This window comes from Loa loa (genome assembly GCF_000183805.2).
Source record: "Loa loa unplaced genomic scaffold supercont3.9, whole genome shotgun sequence".
Classification (NCBI taxonomy): domain Eukaryota; kingdom Metazoa; phylum Nematoda; class Chromadorea; order Rhabditida; family Onchocercidae; genus Loa; species Loa loa.
In genome coordinates this window covers 156,315-178,588 of record NW_018108189.1, presented here as the reverse complement: position 1 = coordinate 178,588, position 22,274 = coordinate 156,315, and the positions used below count along the sequence as shown (strand labels likewise).

At 32.7% G+C, this 22,274-nt stretch overlaps 3 protein-coding genes across 3 annotated transcripts; 2 read left to right on the top strand and 1 right to left on the bottom strand.

Annotated features, from left to right (window-relative positions):
* Window positions 1-8,051: 8,051 nt before the first annotated feature.
* On the top strand, window positions 8,052-10,276 carry LOAG_00918 (sulfotransferase domain-containing protein; the record flags this gene model as incomplete). Its single annotated transcript, XM_003136458.1, has 5 exons — window positions 8,052-8,227; window positions 8,532-8,760; window positions 8,937-9,071; window positions 9,612-9,821; window positions 9,992-10,276. The coding sequence occupies 5 exons, from the start codon at window positions 8,052-8,054 to the stop codon at window positions 10,274-10,276; spliced, it is 1,035 nt and encodes a 344-aa protein (XP_003136506.1).
* A 2,185-nt stretch (window positions 10,277-12,461) lies between these two features.
* On the bottom strand, window positions 12,462-13,223 carry LOAG_00917 (hypothetical protein; the record flags this gene model as incomplete). Its single annotated transcript, XM_003136457.1, has 3 exons — window positions 12,462-12,689; window positions 12,739-12,814; window positions 13,201-13,223. The coding sequence occupies 3 exons, from the start codon at window positions 13,221-13,223 to the stop codon at window positions 12,462-12,464; spliced, it is 327 nt and encodes a 108-aa protein (XP_003136505.1).
* Window positions 13,224-18,928: 5,705 nt separating this feature from the next.
* LOAG_00916 (hypothetical protein) lies at window positions 18,929-19,574 on the top strand (the record flags this gene model as incomplete). Its single annotated transcript, XM_003136456.1, has 2 exons — window positions 18,929-19,193; window positions 19,513-19,574. 2 exons carry the CDS (start codon window positions 18,929-18,931, stop codon window positions 19,572-19,574), a joined length of 327 nt encoding a protein of 108 aa, XP_003136504.1.
* Window positions 19,575-22,274: the final 2,700 nt, after the last annotated feature.

Here is a 22,274-nt window from a genome sequence, read left to right as displayed (position 1 = left end):
TTGGTGACAGAGTACCATAACTTAATGTTCCCTCTATTCCCTAACTCTGGCTCGTTCACACACACACCTTCACACCTGGTGAATTCTTGCGCAACGCTATCTCGCTTCCTCTCATTCCCTACCGCAATAGCTTAATGCAACTATCTAATCATTTCCTTAACCTATCGCTATGCCACTCTTGCTTACTTTCTCATATCTTTGCCGTCTCTGGACGCTATATATCTTCCTCACACTTTGGATCTTTGACATATTTCTTTTATTATTTTTGTAGCCGGATCTATTTTCCAGTATTACTCATGCAATATACCAGTAACGAATAAGTGACTCACAGTGCATCTAGGAGATCACTTACAAGTCCGATAGATGGTATAGCAAGGATTGCAAAGAGACGTCTCTGAGGTACAATAGACTGGTATGACGGTTCATATTCAGTTAAATAAATGATTACTGCTGGTTGTCAGGACAGCTTGACACGATCTAATGAGGACAGGTAGAGTGACAGTAATTAATCATTTCCACTTCAGTGCCTATTCAGAACATAACTTTTTTAGCGCTGTTGTTGAAGATGTCAGTTCCTTGTTTAGAACTTTCTCCATCATTGTGAGCATATTTCCTTTCAGATATTTGCATTCAAATAAAAGAAGTAAGCGACGAAGAGTGGATGATGTGTATGTAAGTCAAGTAAAAATTATTGAAAAGCGAACGGGAACGGAACACGTATCATGCATGTCTTGGCGATTCCATGATTCTTCTTCCCTTCCTCTACGTCATCCTGCCACATCTCTTCCCACTCCTTTTCAATTTGCGCCACCTATCTTCCAGCTGCAAGAAATCTGCCATCACAGTACATATTGTTTATAATATTTGATCACAAAAATATTTATCGTACGATAAATTTTCCCTTCCAATCCTTATTTGCATACGAGGTCAGATTTATAAATGGTGAATTCTTAACTGTATTTGTTATCATCATCAGAACGCATAATAAACCTCTGAGTGATCCCGGGACTGAAATGGTTGTATATTGTTGGTACAACTTCAAATGATAGTGTAATTACACGTCAGACACGTTCCAGTTCAGCTTTCAGATGGAAATACACAATTCACATTCATAGTCAGTTGTTCATTCATATGCTTTAGTCCAACTGTCACTTAGGTCTTCGGCATTTTGAGTAGGTTGTTATTAATTGATCAGCTTGCAGGAATATCTTCTTTCCTGTCCGGAACTTCGAAGAATATGTCTCGTTGTGCTTCGATATTGTTTGTCTATCATTACATTGACATAAACCCTGCACTTTTCATCAGTTGAGGATATGACCCGAAGTGATGATTTTAATTTCAAACTGCAAAAAACGCCACAACCAAAGGAAGTAATTCAGAAAGAAGCCCTTTTAAAAACAATCCTGTCATTTTTTTTCAAACTGTTTTCTTTTTTTCCTTCAATGTCGATTTCTCCATACAACGTGAGGCTTTCTTAATCTCTCTTTAAATTTATTTTTATTCATCGAATTTCAATGTGTTCTATTTCTATGCACAAAATGTCAATTAAATCAATAACTTTTAATTCAAAAATTGAAATTTGAAAAGCTGAAATTGAAAAGCTGAAATTTCGTTTCAATTCCTGGATATAAAGCAAATGATATTCATTCGCTATTTATCTTACCTAAACTTATGTTTCTCGTGAATAGCGCATTCTTTCTGCGCTCTTCTGCTATGTGGACAGGAATCGATAATTGATGACTGTATGCAACAACGATTAAAATTATCGAGTAAATGGAAAACTGAAAGTTTTGAAAAGTATTAGAAAATTTTTGGGAAGTATGAAGGGCTAAAATATAACACATAAAAATATAAGCATTCTAGATTGCTAATAAGCAGCTTAAAATTCTGATGACATCATATTATTTCTTTCATAGTGATACTCTTGAATGAGAATTATCCAAGATTGATAAGGGGTTTATTCCGATATTCTAGGGATCTAACTTATACACCACGTAAACAATCTTATCACAATTGCTCACACTCATACATAAGACGGATGAAATGTCTACATTGTGAATGAAATCTTAGTTGTTTCCTAAGTCCGTACGCACTGAATTGAAAGGAAGAAATATTTCATTATTATAAAGTAGGATAAATGTTAGGTTATTAATTGTGCCAAAGTTTGTTGAGCAATAAACAAATCCAAAGGTAATATGAGACGCCAGACGAGATTGACGCCTCACTGATTGACGTTTCCCATTGCTCAATGTTTCAACTTACATATTCATAAATTAGAGATAAGAAGAAAAGATACGTGGCCATATTGGGTTTTCGGTGAAAGTCGGTGCGAAAAAAGTTTTTCTTCCGAAATGCAGAATTTACCTTATCTTTTCTTTTATTCTTGGAATTTTTTGCTATTCCTCAAATCTCTTTCCTGTTTTCCATTCTTCATCCTTCTTTAAACATACCGCTGATCTTTCTTTAAACATCCCGCTTGTTAAGGTTATTCAGAGAAGTTTGTAAGCCCATTCATGACGAAATCTGAGAATGCTATCGATGTAATTTTAAAAAATGGCAAAGTGAATATTTAGAAGGATAGTTCAAAATAGTCAAAGCTAAATTTCTGATTCCTTAGGTTACAGAGAAATTTCTGCTGCACTAAATCCCTCATTTCTTCTCGGTCGCCATGATGACAAAATTGCTTCTGATGAGATATTGATTCCCGTTATCATAAATAGTCAATCACAGATGATAAATTGATTCCCGTTGTTTATTGCAAAATCTCCGATGGTATCAGTGTATGCTTTCATTAACCATACGGTCACATAATGCGAGAATAAAAGCAGAGAAAAATTGACTTTTCTGAAAGTTTCAAACAAATGAAGAATAACATTACTGATAAGAAATGGATTGTCGTATTTAGAAATCGATATTTTTAAATAACATCTAATAGCTTATTTTCAATATGAATTTGTTGAATTAGAAAGTTCTTATCGAATACAACTTATTAAATATATTTCTTATATCTTGTCATTTTGCTACTATTTAACTAATTTTTTATTCGCTACTTTAATTCTTACTTATGCAGAAAATTTCCTATCTCCTTTTTTATCTTTTTTTGGTCATTCGACTCATTCTTCCGATGAATAAACAAAAAAGTATTAATAATAAGTGAATTTGCCTTAATATAGCTTATTGTCATTCTAATTGGAAGGAGTTTCATTAATATTATCGATTTTTAAATCCTTTTTTTTAAAAATTTGCATCATTTCTCAACTTTCGCTTCATCGAAGAGAAAATCAATGGCCCAATGAAAGAGACTTGGACAAGTGACTTATTACTTCCAGCTTGTTAGTCATTGCTAAGGAAAGTTGTCCTCAGGGATAGTGAAAGTATCACCATTATCACTTGATGTTTTATAGATTGCAATTGTTGCAGACAATAAATGCTGACAAATTTTATAAGCCATCATCAGAAAAATAATTAATCGAATTAATCGTTTTTTGAAGTGAATCCATGCAACAAAATTTGCTCTGATTTTTATTTTTCTCATTGGTTTTTTGCGAATTAACGGCTTTTCATTGATGTTATAAAGACGGCACGGTTTGGCAGTTTAAATAGCATATCTGGCCATAAAATCGCAGATGCTGTTGTTACTGACCTTTCATACTGCTTCCATTGATTTTCATATGCATTCATAAATTATCCCTCAATATTTAATCGGCCGTAAATGTCCTCACTGTTACCAAAGGTTTAAATTTTGTTCGTTTATAGCATTGCAAAGTCGGACCTCATATCCTCCCATATTTGCTTCTTTTTCAAAGTCTCGTCCGGTTTTTTATTTCTGAGCAGCATTACTGTTAAGTGCTCGATCAAATGTTTGTTACAACACTGATCAACATGGCTGGAAAAAACAGCCGAAAAATATGAACATCTGAGCATATTTCATCTCTAAGCTTATCTCCACTGAAACTGCTCGATGAGGTTTGAGATAACCGATCGTCCTGTTATATCTTGTCTCTCCAGGAAAACCCGAAATTCTTTAAAAACTTGAAAATATGCGGCTTAGATTTTACAAAAACGAAACATCCCAAGCCCAGTGCACGTGGCGATGTTAATATGAAGTGAGATGCGACTGGCAGAGATGCGACTGTGTTAATAATCTATCAATTTTTTTTAGTTATTTTCTTATTCTAAATAAAGGTAGAGAAGACAAAGTCGAATTCAAATCTGAAATTTCTAAAATCCTAATAAGGTTTTTCAACCATGATGGAATTACTGTGATCTAAAATCACATTTCCAGTTGGTATAGTACACTGAGATATGAAACATATTCAAAATTGTATTCTTGGCTGGTTTTGTTTTTTTCAAACACGTCAACCAATGTTGCAACCTACTGTGAGATAAGCCATTTATGGGGACGTTGATTTATGATATTGCAAGTTTGCAACTCCTGATGTATCCCCGCTGATGTTAACGGGACGAATTGCCTTCACTGAGACTTATGTGCTAAACAGAAATAACGTTTTAAATGGGAGACAGCAATCTTTTAGTAGTTTTCGATGTCAAATTATTAACTACTACTAAAGGTAAATAGCAAATAAAAATGGGAAAGTTAAATGGCGTAAAGTTGCGATTGACGTGATCTTTTCACGCATTTTACTTATATCACTTTGCAACAAATTTGCTAAACTTCGCAAATACGCTTTCTTTGCGCAATAGCTAAAAATGACAATTTGAAAAACATTTGATTTTTATTAATAGAAATGAAATTATAAAGCAGTATCGAATGCACCAAAGTTAAGACTTCAACAAACCTTCACTTTGCGATCCAAAGATTTATGATTCTCATGCTCTCTTCATAATTCGAAAGTGAGCGGTTTCCGCATCCTTTTGACGTTTTTCAGCTTTCACACCATTTCTTTTTATTTGCAGAACGGCGGAAATAAGGTCACTTATTCGTTTCAGGTATTCCAAATCAATCTGTAATAGTTTAGAAGAGCTTTTCAAACGTAGCAATCCAAAAGAAAAAAAAATCTTTGGAAGTTCTAAAAATAAAAATGGAAAAGTAAATGCTAAATGATGTGCTTTTTAATTCACTAGTGGGAAAAAATTTTCAAAATATTTGAAACCTTCCAATAACTATCCTTTTCTCTGCATTAGCTTTATCACCTAAAGAGCGATATAAAATTCTATCAGTAAGAAATGAGCTTGAAGTAGAAATGGGATAGATAGAGCCTAAATATGATTAAATCATTTATTGATATCTTACTGATTCTGATTCATGCCGAATTTGTTACTGAAAAGAGTACAATGAGAAATGAATACTTCCATTGGGGTTGTAATATCAACAGTATTTTCAACAATCGATAGTTTCTATATCCTAGTGAGGGAAATGGTATGATAGACGAAATGGGGAGCCGCGATATGGTGGCGATAATGTTACTTGGCGGTGGAAAAAGCGACAGCTGCATTATCTTCCAAACTTCCATCACCCTGCTCGAAAAACTCACCGATATATACACACCCATTAGGCACATATTTCATCATTGACCAGCACACGTCGTTCCTTTCTTCTACCTCATTTTACAGTTATTATGAGCAATTAGTTTACATAGCATTTCATAGCAAATAGATCTGTGAATATAATTAATTAATCGCTATTAATTAATGAAATTTAGTTAGCACTTTACTCCTCACATTCCTTACGTTCATCTTCAATTATTTCACGTTTAATGATTAATTTTTAGCTTCTGCACATTGAACTAATGTTATCTGTTAATAAGCTTTTCAAACTTTTTTCTTCGCATTCATTCTTCTCACTATGCCTCTATCAACTAGGACGACAATAAAATTTTCAAAAATGTTTTTGGATACAAAATTTTACCCTAGAAAATTTTGATGCATTTAAAACAAATTATTCAATACGTATAACACTAAGTAATTCAGGAAATGGAAAACTGATCGGAATTGACCGGTCCAAAATTCTCGTCCGTAGGAATCGTCCGGGAAAAAAAAAGGATCTGAAAACGAAAAATTTACAGTTTGTTTTGTGCTCCGAGATTCACTTATTTCTCATAACTGGGCAATCCTTTATTTTCCATTATTTTGCTAGCACTCAACTTCAGCACATTCATCATTCATTTGCAATTCGTAATTTGCCTGAATCCATTTACTTCTAAATAACTTTTGTCTTCTTACCCTATATCACAGTCTCCGATACTGCAGGATGATAATATAGCAACGACTGAAAATCATACTACTCAGAATTTCGTGATGACAGCATTCACTAAATTGTTTAGTGTCCAACTATTTTGAAAAGTTATGCAAATTCAAAAAAAAAGAAAAACAAGCAGGTCTAATATTTTTGAATAATCCAATATGTTTAGTTTACGTCGAAAATTTTCCACAGCTTCAAATTCCATATTTCACTATCTTTTTTCGAAATAAATGAAAAAACCCCTTTTGCGCTGTTATAATTTAATTGTCAAATGACATTCATCTGTTTGTCCTTTATGCAAATAAATCTTCCTTTTTTACAACCAACAACAATGTAAGGTTCACGTCGATCATTCATTCTCTTATAAATACCTTTTTCTCACATTGCTTTTTGATGTTTTATTCGATGTAAAGTTCATTGACTGATAACTTCTCGTGATTATTCAATGTTTAGAATGTCGCTAAAACATGTTTTCGCTTCGTTACACTGCAATGATATCACAAATTATAAGAAAGGATGGCTGCAGAGGGGATATCATCTATGAATTATAAAATATGAAATTATCAAATGTAACTTAGGGTACTTAAAAAAAAATTGGCAAGTATTCTTACTTCGTTTATTCTTTAAATAGTTAACGAAATGTACATAAATTCATTAACGTCATTATGAGAGTCGCTTCAAACCTCTCGCAAAATCTGAATGTTCAGTAATGATCAAGGCTCTGAAATGCTTTTTGATGAATTTGTGATAAACAATTCGGTATGAACTTTACCGTTCATTTCGTTTGTTTTTTTACTTTTTGATTATAACTATTGTCCGGAATAATATTTCGTGAAGTATTTTTAATACATATAATCAAAAATTAATTTCTATAAAAGCAATAGCAAATTTTATTGTCACTACAATAAGGTTTATACATTTAAATCAGTTCAATGCAAGGTAAAATCCAAGTAATTAATTCATAATGCCCTAACTACTCACCATAATTTTACTGTTTGTGTTCAGATGAAATGAACTGAGATTCTTTCCACGAAAAATAACGATTGACAACCATTTATACTTGCATGCATAAATTCGGATACCTGAAATAATTATAACATATATTTTTTTTTGCGTCCATTCGAATGAATACATATTGTCGCACGCAGTGATATGCTTTGTTAAAGCCAATATATTTCACAGCTGTGAAATGGCCCTTCTTGATTACAAAGAAAAATTTTAATTTTCTTGCATTTAACAGTGCTAAATTATGAAAACTTGTGAAAATTGAAAGATTTCAGTCGGCTCCAAATTGTTAAAATCAATTTCACAATTTGTTCGCACCCTTTCAGTCAACTTTCTTACCTTAATAATGAATATGGCTACAGCTAGGAATTTTGAACTTTTTTCTATGCTTCCCAGTATTTTCCAGTTTATTTGAAAAAGATACTTCTACATTTATCCGTTGTGAAAGTTAATAACAGCCAGATGTATTTCGAAAATTTTCTTTGTTCGTCATTACTGATATCTCAGCAGTAGAATCAAGATTTAGTCTTACTACTAATTCAAATCTTATCAAATCCATAATTCAACTATAATGTTGAATCGCTGTAGTACTTTCAACTAAATATCTATTAATTATGTTGACTTCAGAAGTCTTTTTAGCTAAAAAAAAAACATCTAAATTGTAAAATAAGATTGACCCATGATTATCCTTATCAGTGAGTCATAGAAGAGAAAGTATGAATCCATCTAATCCAGAAGGAATCTTGATATTCTTCTTGTTCTGGCATCGGAAACAAATAAATGATTCAATTTTATACACTGTTAACTTTCCTTTATCATTTCAGAGTCTAAATATGTGTTTAAAATGGAAAAATCAGCGTTGAAGTTAACAGTATTTACAATAGGATGTGTATTGGTAGTAATAATATCTGTGATAAATACTAGCCTACTCAGTGTACATATATCCGGAACTCATCCTACAATAAGTGAAACACCGCTCTATGGGCAATATGATAGCAGTGAATTAGTGAATACTGAAAGGTAAAATTGTTATAAGCTGTTGATCTGGCGGCATTGTCGGAGAATAGTTACCCTGTTACCTTTTGCTCCCGCAAATGAAATGAGTTAAGGAATGAGGACTCTTTTATTCTTTAGTTTCTCCTGATTATTTAGTTAAACTTGATGATTTTATAAATAATTCAGGTAATTAAATAAATACCGCATGATAAACTTTATAAATCAAATTGATCAAATCCATTTGTGAAGTCTAATTTATTGCAGACTACAGTCTAGTCAGAGATTTGAACAGAAACCAGAAAGAAAACTTTACTTTGGACCTTTTCAGTATACCTTTAGCGGCGCCATCGCCGGCTCGTCGCAGACAACAACGTCTACCACAATGCTTAATCATAGGTGTACGCAAAGGTGGTACCCGAGCGTTGCTGGACGCACTGGCGGTACAACCTTATATTCGTGTCGCTCGACGAGAGATGCATTTTTTCAATGATAATGAAACATATAGCAAAGGGTCCGACTGGTATCGTCGACAAATGCCGCATACTTATCCTGAGCAGGTTTCTTACTTTTTGGATGAAGGACAAATGCTAATGTAATGTTTGGAAAGATGGCAGTGCTCGTTTTTTTGATGACATTTTGATATCCGAAAGAATCCACTGTAAACGCTTCAACATTAATTTAATAAATTGAACATGACTCCGACTCAGTAAACCAACTTTCTCGTCCTTTTTAGGTGACAATCGAAAAAACGCCAGCTTATTTTACAAATCAGTATACACCGGAAAGAGTTCATCGCTTAAATAGTTCAATGAAACTGATATTAATATTGAGGGACCCGGTTATTCGCACTATCAGTGATTTCACTCAGGTAATTATAACCTCTCGAATTAGAAATAACAGGAATGTTCTCTGATGGTTTCATAACGTCAGTGAAATTTTCATCCCTCTATTTTCGTGATGCTTGAAAAAAGCTTTAGTGGGAGTGATTTTCATCTTTTAAATTAAAAGTAGCCTTTGTGTTCATAAGATTTTCTACCTCTCGAGTTGAAATTTTGCTTGGGCGAAAGTTTATGTTGAATGGAATAACTAAAATCTTTGAACTTTCATCTCTCAAACAAAAATTTGCAATCCTTCGTTTTTCTCTTCATTTTTTTTAAAATAAAAAACTGATATGCACAACTGGCTAATGTTTTTGAATTATTTGGATGGTGAATTTTTTAACAAGGCCGTGAAGAAATTTGAAGGGTATGATTTCAGTTGCTCAAAGTTAAGAAAGGGAACTGTTAACAAGTAATAATAGAGTAATTAAATCTTTAAAAAGAAATACGATAAACTGATCTTGAAAAGAAATGTTAGAGTGGACAATTGTCAAGAAGTTTTTTACATGTGTAAGCGGTCTTGTCTTCAGGTACTTTACACAAAACATGAACGCAACAAGACAAAACCTTCGTTCGAAGCAGAAGCTTTTTTAAACGACAGTTTTGCAATCAACGTTAATTATAAACCGGTACGTAATTCCCTGTATTCACTTCATATGGGTCAGTGGTTGAAATATTTCTCGATAAAAAATTTCCTGATTCTGGATGGTGATAAATTTATTGTGGATCCCTTGCCACAGGTCAGTTTTAACAATTTATTGCATAGTTCTTTTTTGAATATCCAACAAATATTTGTTTTTGCCTCTTTAAAGCATCCATAGAAAAGATATAAACAGTTTTGATCTTCGAAAAAGTGTGGGTTATAATCGGAAGTCAATAATAGTTTCCACTACTGCTATTTGTCTTTTAGTTGCAAAAAGTTGAGCGATTTTTGCATATTCCTGAGTTATTCAAACCGGATCAACTGGTTTTCAATAAACATAAAGGATTTTACTGCTTTCGACGAAAGGACCGATACACGGCTAAATGCCTTGGGAATAATAAAGGTCGTCCTCATGCAAACATTATGCCAGAAATTCAATTGAAATTGCGCAGGAGTTTTCGGCCATACAATGCGGAATTCAATAAAATGGTAAATCAGTGGTGGAACTGGGAAGAGAAAGTGCCATTATCTTCACATTTTTTATCTCAGTGAACGGGAGGACATTTAGGTAGAGTGTTAATTGTTGAAGTAATTATAGGCAAAATAGATATTTCTAGCTTATAACAAATAACACTCAACGAAGTTGAAATTAAAAGGTGAAAAAATTTTTTTCCGAAGAACTCGATAACCTGTTAAGAACTCTATCGCGTGATTTTTATGGGTCAGGAATTTATCTGAAAATTATTCGATGTTTCAATCTTGATTTATTCATTTGTGTTTTTTAAATTTTGTTCCATAACTCTTGTTTTAGTCTGATATTGTATTTCCTTTCCAGATCTAATGGTGCTAAATGTATTAGAATATGATTTTATTGCGCTTCAGTACTCATTGAGCTTATAACAATGCCTTTTAATGTTTGAGCACCTCTTTATGATTGTATTTTTTCTTGTCTTTGAATCCATAGACTTGTTTTTACCTTAATAAAGTCACTAATTAAATATTTTGAGCCTTTAGATTTAAAATTTAGGAAGTGGTGTTGTGTCGTTGAAGGACATTTGTTTAAAACATAGAATGATGTTTTTGTGAATCTTAAGGTGGGATTTGTGAACCAAATTAGGAAATCGAGCCTGCTGAAGGCCCGAAGTCGATGGATTAATTTTCTTCATTAATAAATCTTTTGCGTATTTCTAATACGAAAGTATCTAAGCAGTTTATTTTAAAATTTCAAAATAAAGTTTAATGTGACTTTCACAGTAAACATAACCAAAGTACTTAAATTAGTGTTTACTTATGATTCTATACCTTATTCATGGTCAATCAAACAATGTATTACTAATAATAGTTGACGATTGATTTATTTTAAAAGATTATCATCACACTCCCGCAGCATTCGGGTTATTTATTGCCTAATGTGTTGGAACCGAAAATAATCAGGCTATCTTTAATATACGCATGAATGTTAAAGTTTAAGTGCTACTTAAATCTGATTTAATCATCGAATAGTGTGCGAGCAAACTGTACGCTGATTACTTTTGTCATAAACTTTTCTCAGGTAGTTATGTATGGTGTTCTTTACCCTCATAATCGGAAGTGATAAAACGATTTTGGTCTTGGTTTCTTTGTTCATCACCACATCTACCAATGCAAATTGTTAACGAGATAAAAACCAAAAGATTGTAGCGCCCATTAACTTCTTATATAGACAGTTAGTCTTCTAACTCAGTATTTAAAGCACTTTCTCAAGAATGAGATAATGAGAAGTACCTTTACAATAGGCATTGTCGCTTGCTCATTATTTGCAATACATTTGAGAAGCCTTATATTTCTTCCATTTCAGATGCTGTTTATGGTACAGTCTATATGCAAAACAAATCATGACCAAAAATTTTTACTGTCTAATAAATGTAAACAATATATTCTCACACTTACTTGCAAAAAAAAAAAAATTGCCAACTCATTATGAAGCATAAAAATGTGGTAAATATGATTATCAAGCAAAGGAATTGTTGGATAAAGGAACCAGTATACTATAGCTACTATTACAAAGGTCACCTTGACAAAAGTATATTTTGCCGTAAAGTTTTGCACAACTTTATCAATCCGCATATTACTCCAGGAATTACGATAAATATATTGATCACTTGCGAACGAAATTTAAATACTGAAAACTCTGAGACAAAATACAATGGCACAATGAATCGGTTGCACCTCATCTGACAGGAGAGGGAAGACAAATACTGAAAAACAATAATGTGTGACGGAAAGAATCTTAAAATTTTGTGAATGATTTTCACAGGACAAGGAAAAATTTCTGGAAGTTTTAAATTTGTGAAAGACAAATTTACAGTGAATTTGACAGAAGCATCAAATTGTTTTATTGCAGAAACTGTAGAATTTGATTTAAAAAAAGAAAATATATCACCGTTACGGTATCCTTTCAATTTGACACGTGCATTTGATTCCATGGCAGTATTTGGGCAGAGTACCAAATCCCTTTAATAATAATCCGGATTATTTGAGAGATATGATTCAAAAACACTTTCTTACGGGTTTTGGTATAAGCTGTCCAGTCTGTATAGTCTCTGAATTTATATGGTTAACATCAAAATTTCCTAATTTGCAAGGAAAATTGAATAAACTTCAGATTTTGTAGAACTGCTGTACATATGTTGAACTGAACCTGTAAGTGCCTAGTACCACAGCTTAATAGAAAATGAGTCACTAGGTCTCGCGTAAGTTATAGCCGAAATTCATAGATTGTTATCTTTTCAACTGTTTGATATAGATCAGTAATGGCATTACCATCGCAGAATTGCTGTGAATCAGAATGACTTGCGGAAGATATGCAAACATAACAGGCAACCTGACCTTTTAGACGACTTTTGAACACCTTTGGTGACAGCATATGGATTGCGTGTCCAGAAATCACTAAATACATTGCGAGTTTTGCAGAACCCGTCATACCCTTGAAGTTTCTTTTTTCGCTTATTTACAATACTACTATTACTACTAACTATATGCTGCAGCATGCAAAAGGTTACAAATGGGCTTCTTGCTAACCCCAAAGAGTTCGGAGATGCTAGTTCGGTTCTGAATAAGACACTATATTACTTGTTCACTATATTACATTGCTACTATATTACATGGCTTTATTTTTGAATAAGCCTGTATTAGTTGCCTTAGCATTCAGAAACAAATTAAAAAATTTCAATATCTTACCGATAAAGAAGAGTGTAAATGAATTACGATTTCTTCAGAGTTAGAAAAGTTTAAAATTTACATTAATTAAACTGATCCAAACTCGAGTACATCATTATTTATTCAAGGAAATGTTGATTTATACATTAGAATGCTGTAACAAAATAGCGTAGAATTAATATCGGAAAAAATTAAATTAGAAAAAAGTTAAGTTAAGGAACGAGGAACAGATGGGAAAGTTGGATGACGATAACTTAAATGTTTTGTTTGGCACATACCTGCTGGACACATTCTCAAACATCTTCGAAAACAGGCTCAATTTTCTTCTGGCATAAATTCTTTCTTTATTATTTCACTAGAAGTTGCGCTAGAAGTTAACAACAGAAGTTTAATAACATAACACTAGAAGTTGCGCATAGCAAGAGTCGAAAAAAGTAGAAGGTTAGGGAAGAAAATGAATAGGTAATCAGAAATTAAGCGATTCGAGTTTTATGAATTTTCTGCAACGTCAAAAACAATATACGGTATTAGTTCTGATAAACACCAATTATATGGTACTGAATGTAATTAATTTTTATTCGGCAGGAAAATATCGATTTTTGGAGCAAAACGGAAAAGTGAAATTAATTCCCGAATTTCTTCGAAAGCAACGTAATTTCTGGAATTGATCGGGTAGTCAACAGAATATGACATTGTCGATGGTGCCAACTAGAGAGAAGAATGGCATCAACCCAACGGTGAGGGTAAATCCACGATATCAACCGTTTAACACAATTTCATTTACAAGATAATACATGCAAATAACACTTTTAATAGTAGCAAGGAGATTTTCTCGTAAGACATTAAATACGGAACTTTTTAATTATTGCTGAAGTTAATTATTCTTTCCAGAAGTTAAGTGGAAGCTTATTTTATCATTCACCACTGACAATGACATTCGAAACTTCATCAATTATCAGAAATACAGTGCTCTCACCCTCTCTTACATATCTTTCTTAATCAATCATTTTGAAAGGAACAAAATAAGTAAACTATCCGATATTTCGGGAAACAAATATTAGTGTCGAGTAGATTTATTGCTCTGTCACCGATGTTAAAAGTAAATGGAAGGTAATCTGTGATAAATTCTAAACTGCTACAGTAATTGATGGTAGATAAAGAGATTTTAATATTAGGAAATAAAAGATTTCAAACCTTTTCTCAAATTTCGACTGGAAAATTGAAGGAATTAAGCCCAAATAACAGACATAGAACCTTCTATGATATTCTTATTTACGTGATAAACATTGAACAAAAGGGTCTTATTATTACTTTGCTATTAATTGAAAAATAGATAACATAAAGCATTAGCGGGTGATTAATTGAAATTTCTGAATAAAATGAAGTAGTTTAATTTAAATGAAATGAATTATAGCATTTTCCAAAAAGTAATTTTCTTCGAGGGATTAAGAGTAAAACATGTCAACCTTCACTCAACCTTCACTTTCTTAGTCTTAAAGCATCTGTCTCTCATAAGTTTCTTTCATATTTCTTCATAGATTTTTAAGAATATATATGGTTAAATTAACTAATATCTGGAAAAAAAAGATGAAAAACTTTGGATTAAATGAATAGAATGAAAAATTTCAACAATGCCTAGTATTAAAGTCTTAGACTGAATTTTAATTAAATTATTTGGGTTGTATTGTACATTGATGACCGTAATTCATTCTCTAAGAAAAGAAGAATTACATTGTTTTCAACAGAAACCAAATAATGCAGGTTTGCAATCATAATGCATAATACAGAGATGAAAAGATTGATTTAAAACCTTAAAAATTATTTCGAATCAAATGAAAAAGTAATTGCTGTGCTTCATACTTTTATGAAACTAAAAATCTTGCATATGAAGCGCAAAATTAAATCATGCAGATCCTTCCAATTTAAAAACTACGGTGAATTGAATGACACGAAAATATTTTTTAGCTGATTTTAACTATTTGGTGCGCTTGAATGATCTGCACAAAACTGCGTTATGTTGATTGATGGAAGATTGCTTCGCTTATTGGCATATTCACCAAAATGAATGAGAAATGCTTTTTTAGGAACTCTCGCAGTGACCCATAGTGACCCATTTAAGATTTTATAGGAAGAGAAATCATAAACATTTTTAATGCTAATAACATTGCTAACAGTGGAACTTGGTTTTCTTCCAGTTCTTCCGGTACTTTATAAATGTCATATATCATAATTCATTTCTCTTTTATTACATTTTCAGTATATGTTATATTCGTTGTAAATGGAAAAGAAATGGCAAATTTTATTTATTTATTGCTAGGAAGAAACAATGCAATTATTTAAATTTTACAGTTGTAAACATTGAAAGCACAATAAGGCAAGGGATGACAATACTTTGATCTGTTTTTGGATAAAGTTTTATTGACTGATTCTAACAACGATTGGTGTTGACAGCTATGAAAACAAATTGGAAACTACAGTACGGTTCCAAACAAATGATAAAAAAACTTAATAAAAATAATCAAAAAATGTTCTGAAAACTGATGCTGATAATTAAGGACAAATGGATGACAAGGGTTCATTTTTCTTCTATACAAGATAACAGTCGATGATGAGCAGAATAACTTTAACAGAAGAGATTCTTGAAACGATTGGACGATTCCTTGAACGATTCTTGAATGATTCTAGAACTTCAACGATTCCTTTTCAGTGCTTGGTATATGTATATTTTAAAGAAAACGAGAGGAAATGCCTTGCGAAATAGATAGAAAAATGAAATATTAGATGAACTCCAAAAAGAGAAAGTCAGGAAGTAACCGCTGATCAGTATAGTTTAATTTGAGACAGTTTTCAAGAAATATTTTGCTCTTAATTACTTGGTGTTAGAAGAATTAGATTAGAAAAGCTTACAAAATCATTTTAAAAAAAATGTATTTTTTGTTGGAGATGGCCGTAGTAAACATGTGGAAATGGAGAGAGGTTGTAACTTTCACCGAAAAACAGAAAAAATTTTTTTTCCTGGCTGATTGAGAGATAAATTTTTTCTAACATGATATAAGAATAGATATAATAGTTCTATCTAGCGTTTGAATTTAACACTTAATGATAGAAGTTAAAAGTGAACAATAGAAATGAGATGCTGAAATGATACTACCAACATGTAAACAGCGGTAGAGGATAACTTGAAATCATAAAATTTTAAAGATTTACTAATAAATATTTATCGAAAAAACGAATGAATTTGTTACGAAATACGAAATGACTTTTGATTTTGGGAAGTTCACTCAAAATGATTGCATTAATGGGAAAATGACTGCGTTTTTTGATTACCGAAGGCCACAGCTATCGTATTACAGTTACGTCCAAAACATGATTATTTCCAAATAATTTTATCTGTAACTTTAAAAAGATGAATTTCATTAGTCCGTTTAAACTTTCTGCTACTTTTTGCATCCGTATTTAGTGTCAATAAAAAAGTTGCTTCGATAAAGCTTTGACTTAATCTGACTCCACTATTCAATATTCATATAAGCAACATATATTTAGATTACAGAGTTGTCGCAAATCGAATCTTATGGGAAATGAATTAAATTAAATATATGGCAATGCTTTAAACCCGAAAAATGAAGCCGATGATAAATGGAAGTACAAGCAAGATGGTAAAGCTGAGAAAAGATAGATAATGGGATCGATGAAGTAATTGAATGATGGCATAAGCGGAGCGACGAGACATTTTTCAGCAGTTTCCAATTGGCGCTCAAATACAATCATGGAGAATAAAATAGCAGTGTCACATTATCCTTTTAGGAGAAACTACGTGTGAATCATTCAATTAAATTTTGTAAAAGTATGGCAAAAAAAGTTACAATTTTTTCCATTTCATTCTTGAAGTTCGTTTTCAAAATTTCTTGTTTTCTCATTCGACATTCTTCAAGCAAAATGCAGCTACGTCAACAGAACTGGTCTTTCACGAATTCAACTACAGTTGTAGAAAGCACATTGAAGTTGACGACCAAGTTGACAGTGGTTTATTTTTTCGGACTTAGTCAATGACAATACAAAGAACATTGTTTTTCGCAGCATTTCCGAAATGACAAGTAATGCTAGAAAACATTATTTTCATTGTTAAGCACTTTCAAAATTCTGATACTTTTTCTCTTAAAAAAGAAAAATTGCTATTAATGGTATTTCTCACTGAAATTTTTTCTTATGTCAGCCAAATAGTAAGTATAAATAATTCAGATTTGCGCAGACTTAAATTTTTGTCGTTTGATATATATTATTCAATTCCAGTTGCATATTTATAACGGATAATGAATGAGTCTGATGTGAGATTTTCTTCCGGCCATCAGTGATAGTGTCGCTGAAATTTTGGGTTTTTTTTATTACATAACCCTTTCCTTTTTTTTTTCACTCGTCCCAGGTTATTTTGGAAAAATTATTCATAAATATGCAAAAAAAAAAAAAATCAAATTAATGGAAATTACTAGTCAAATATGCGCAAAGTTGGTTTTTCAACAAATATGTCATCCTGTCGAGACATTAGCAATACTGATCTTTTGGTTGGTCGTTCGAGGCCATGGAAATCATTATCATTCAGGTCGAAAAAAGTTATCAGATTATAAAAGTTAACAGATTATGGCTTCTTCAATTCAGGATATAGTGCTTCAAGTTTTAGGGGCAAAAAGAATGGTGGTAGTTCACAACGGTCGGTTAAAGAATTGTTTGGTGGCATATTAAAGTTTCGATGTAAACTTTCGATGAAAAAGATAACTGATTACGTCCTGTGTTATTTTTTCTAATAACATTGTACTGGAACATGTGAAAAAGTTAATTTGAGATTACAAAAGAAAAAAATACAAACTGGTTAGGTAGGTAACAGTGTATTGCAAATTACAAACTTTTGCAGGACATTATTACAATTTTCAAAAAATGGAACAATACGGAACAGCACGTTCGCAGCATGTCTTAGCTTTTTTTTCTATAACTTCAGATGTAAATGCTCCATGAATTTATTTTTTCCAAGCCTTACCTTTCCACAGATTTCTGAAAATACCTGAAAAGTCCAGTTCATCATCTAGTTACTGAATTCCAGCATTATGTCCATTTAGATACCACATAAACAAATATCGTGATTAAATATTAAAAAATGTCGGCGATACAACTTCCACTATTCACAATATTCACTATGATCCTTTGGGCAACTGCACTCGAGAAAAATTCTCCGATTGTAAGGTAAAAGTCTTTTGTGATGTCATGAAAACAAAATAGCAAATGATTATGGTAATTTACGAAGAATTTATCGAAACTCTTAGGACATTTAAAATTCGAAGTTTGTCAAATATTTCAAAGCCGTGGAGGAAAAAACACTTTATATCTAGTAATAACTTCCATCTTATCTATAAGCTATAAACAAAAGATTCTGATTAATAAGGTATGAATATAAGTCCTCGTCGAGGTCGAAACTACGGCCGAAAATTGGTGTAGGTGACATTATTGTATTGTGCTGCTTTTCGCAAATGAGGAGAAATTTCGGTTATCGAATCCAGCAAGCGACTTTATCTTGCAAAACTGCTTGTGATCTTGGTCACTCAACAGAAGCCCTTTCCGAAAAAGATAACTCTGATTCGGGGCCTTCATTATCGATCCGGAAGAGACTACAATTTGGTTGCTCCCGCAGTAATATCTCTACATTTATCTCAGACTGTTCTTGTAAGAGTTTCTTTTGTTAGTATAGTTAATCTTTAATAAACGCTAAAGAAATTTAGGCATAACGGTGAAACATTTTTTAATATTCAATTAGCACCTCAATTTACATGTACAATTTCAGTTGAAGTTTGTTTAGATAAATTAAAAATGAAATGATTCACTGTCGGGAAGGATTCATGAATACATAGCTAAAACAATAATTAAAACTGAGCTCTTTTCGACTTTCAAAAAAAAAAGAAAGAATGTCTTGAGAGACAACATGCTAAGATTTTTATTTAAATTCAATTAAAAGTGATAAATATGAATGGTTCTGGCCAATTTAATTTGAAAGGGAGAGTTCCAAGTGATGCTAATGGAAAATTACGAAACATTGCACTACGAATATTACTCCCTGCCGTTAGATCACATTTTACCACTTCATGGGGTATAGCACGGGAAATACTCATCCCGAGGAAATTTCGACAGTACGAGACAATTGGTGGCAGTATGCCTCACAAGACTATATACAGTAAATATGAATCACCAACACCAATCAACAGTGGTTATACTAGCAGTTATCATCCAGGTAATTCACTATCTTTTCTTCTTTTGATCTTTGTCAGTTTGGTTATCTTTGTCTTTATTCACTAGTAAATAAAAAATATGGGAGCCAATTTCGAAAAGGTTAATACGAAACGAAACTTTTAACATTCCCTTAATATCCTTAGCTTCAGCTGGTCACTGCCTCTTGTCTTACTACTTCTCGCCTTTCCTTTCCAGTCGGTTCCTTACTTCAGTTCCAATCAGTAAGACCTTCAAGGTAAACTGATTATAACTTGGGATTTCAAATTATATTTGTCTCAAGATTACCTCAAATTTTGAATATTGCTAGGTAGTAATTTCAGTTGAAGGATCGAAATCCATTTTCGAACATGTAGATAGACAGGTGGATGCTAATAAAAGTTGAGTTGAACCACAGAACTGATTTACCTACATGATAAAATTGAGATTTAAGGAGGAAAAAACATTGATTCCACGTCATACAGAGGACTATCATATATAGAAGTTCCGTCTATCAGTTCAAGTGATGCATATATGACACGGACAACAAGAAAAGCAACCACCAGTTACATCACACCGACGATGTCTGTTTCAACTTTAAACCAAAAAAATTTTTTATGTTCCAATGAGGAGGCTATTGATTAAATAAAAGGAAAGTAGTGAAGCTTATAGTTTGAAAATGCAAGAGAATGGATTATGAGAAGGAAAGTCGGGTGAATACTCAAATGAAGTTTGCAAAAAAACATGCTTCACTTTGCTGCCTCGATATCATTAATTTGTAACAAATTTATTCTATTTGTACGACATATAGAAAGGGGAAATTAGCGAATCAAATGGATATGCATTGAATTTTGTTTAATTAATTCATTTCTCCTCGCAAAAGTGTCGATTAAGACAAATTACCCTTTATCTCAAGTTTTAAGAAAATTTTTTTTTAGCAACTTACCTTATAATGCTTATTTTCTCTAGTTACAATCTCTTATTTCATATGATGCTTACTGAGCTTTTGAAGAGGTATGACAGTGGAGGATAAACAAATTCATACGTTGGACACTACAGAAACTGATTACCATAGCTCGAATCCACAAATACAAGTGATCGCGAGCGAAGTGGATCATGAAATACCTAACAGTTAGTGTTTGCTTCTTTAAAATAACATTGAAATGAAATTTTAAAACCCTTTCATAAAGCATTAAGCAGGATCTGACAAAGACATTAATATTATAAATAGATAACAAGACTTAATTAAGTGTTGGGATTGAACAATAAACAGTGGAAGTTTAACATGAAGTTAATTAACAAGCAATTTAACACTGATTTAACGTAAAAGTAGATAAATGTAAGTGAAGGGGGAAAAAAAACAAAAAAACAACTGAAAAACAACTGAAAAAGATAAAGCACATTAGACTGACGAGGTGTAACTGTTTCACAATTCAAGTCAGTATTTTTCTACAATGCTTTTCAGTTTGGAAACGAAAACTGAGACAATGAAATTTAATGCGAAAGATTCCCTTCTCCAGACAGGAAGGTAATTTAATTTAAAATCACGCCAAATGGATAAAAATATAGTTTACGTTTTGTGATGCCATTTTCCACTTCTTCCGATTTTATTACTCATAGATTGTTCTCATACATGTACTTCTAATTATCTCTCGTTTTTGTCCTTACACCAATGGAACTTTGTCGAAATTCGAGTGGAAGTAATATGGATTTCACCGAAACACCCTATGAAATTATCCCTTGCTCTATTCCTTCTAGATCACATTTTTACTGAAGTTCCATTATCAAACCACTGCTAAAATTCTACCAGTGAATTCTGTATAGAATTAAAACAAGTGACAGGTCCTTCTCCTCTGCAAAGCCTGCAACCTGTTGATCGACAGAGGAAACACAGTGTTAACTTAGCAACTGGAAATGAAAATAACAGATACCGAATCTTCAACCTGCTAATAATTAATCATTTTTATCGGGAATATTTTTGCTTCGGATCATTTTTCCGTTTACTTGAAATAAATTAGCAAAGACCGATAATTGAACTTCGAGCCAACTGAGATGAATTGTTCTTTCACTTGTTTGTGTATATCCAAACTGAACTGATGACAGTCATCATTATGTACAACCACAATCTAAACGTGTTATGCATCTTCCAATTTCTCTTTCGTCTTCTTTCTTAACAAATAAACATCCGAAGGAGTCAATGAAGTGCTTCAAGTTTCAGAATTTAATAAATCCCTTCAGAATAGTGCATGAAAATTGCAGCACAAGAAAAAAGTATAGCTTATCCCGTGGAGCATTCGTGAAATGGGGAAAAAAAGGGAAGAGACCTGATGCAATGTCACCTCCCTTATTTAAACTGAACCCAAGGCTAAGCTTTACAGTTTCAGGTCAGAGAGTTACATCACACACATCCCACAGTTCATGCTTAACTTGTTGACACCCACAACAGTCACAGCTTCCACGCACGCAATCACGAATAACGACCTCACCCAGTCCTCCTCATTTCATACTTCGAGTCATGCAATTAGTATGCAACATTTCTCCTTACATAAACTTTCATGAACTTAAAAAGTCGGGGATTGTGGGGTGTCAGGGTTGGAGGTGTTCGGTGTCAGTAAGAAATGTACAGGCGAGGTTGAAGTGAATTAAGAGTGTTGGTGAAAACAGAGGAAGCTGGAGTGTTAGGAGAAGTTACGGCAGAGTATGAAAAGAGGGGAAGATGACATCACTGAGGTTAAATTGAAATCGGTTATGAGCGGGTATGTGTGTGTATGTGTATGGTATGTGTGTGTGTACGCGTGTGTGCGTACACTTGAAAATGTGCATAGTTCAATTGTAAAGATCGAGCCCAACTTTAACTTAAAATATTTTCGGTTGTAATAAGCTAGAACTGATGTGTGGCAGGGAGTTCGGAATCAAAGAATTTTGTTGCACATAAATTGAACTGGATAGGAATTATCAGGTTTAGGAAGAAAGATGAAAGTTTATCCGTTCCTTGGTTTTGGTTTTTCATCCACTCATCACTAGACAAAGTGGGATTTGCTAAAATTAGTCAAGACTGCATTTTTTTCTTCTTTTTGGAAAACAAGGTTTAGTAACTTTATTAAGT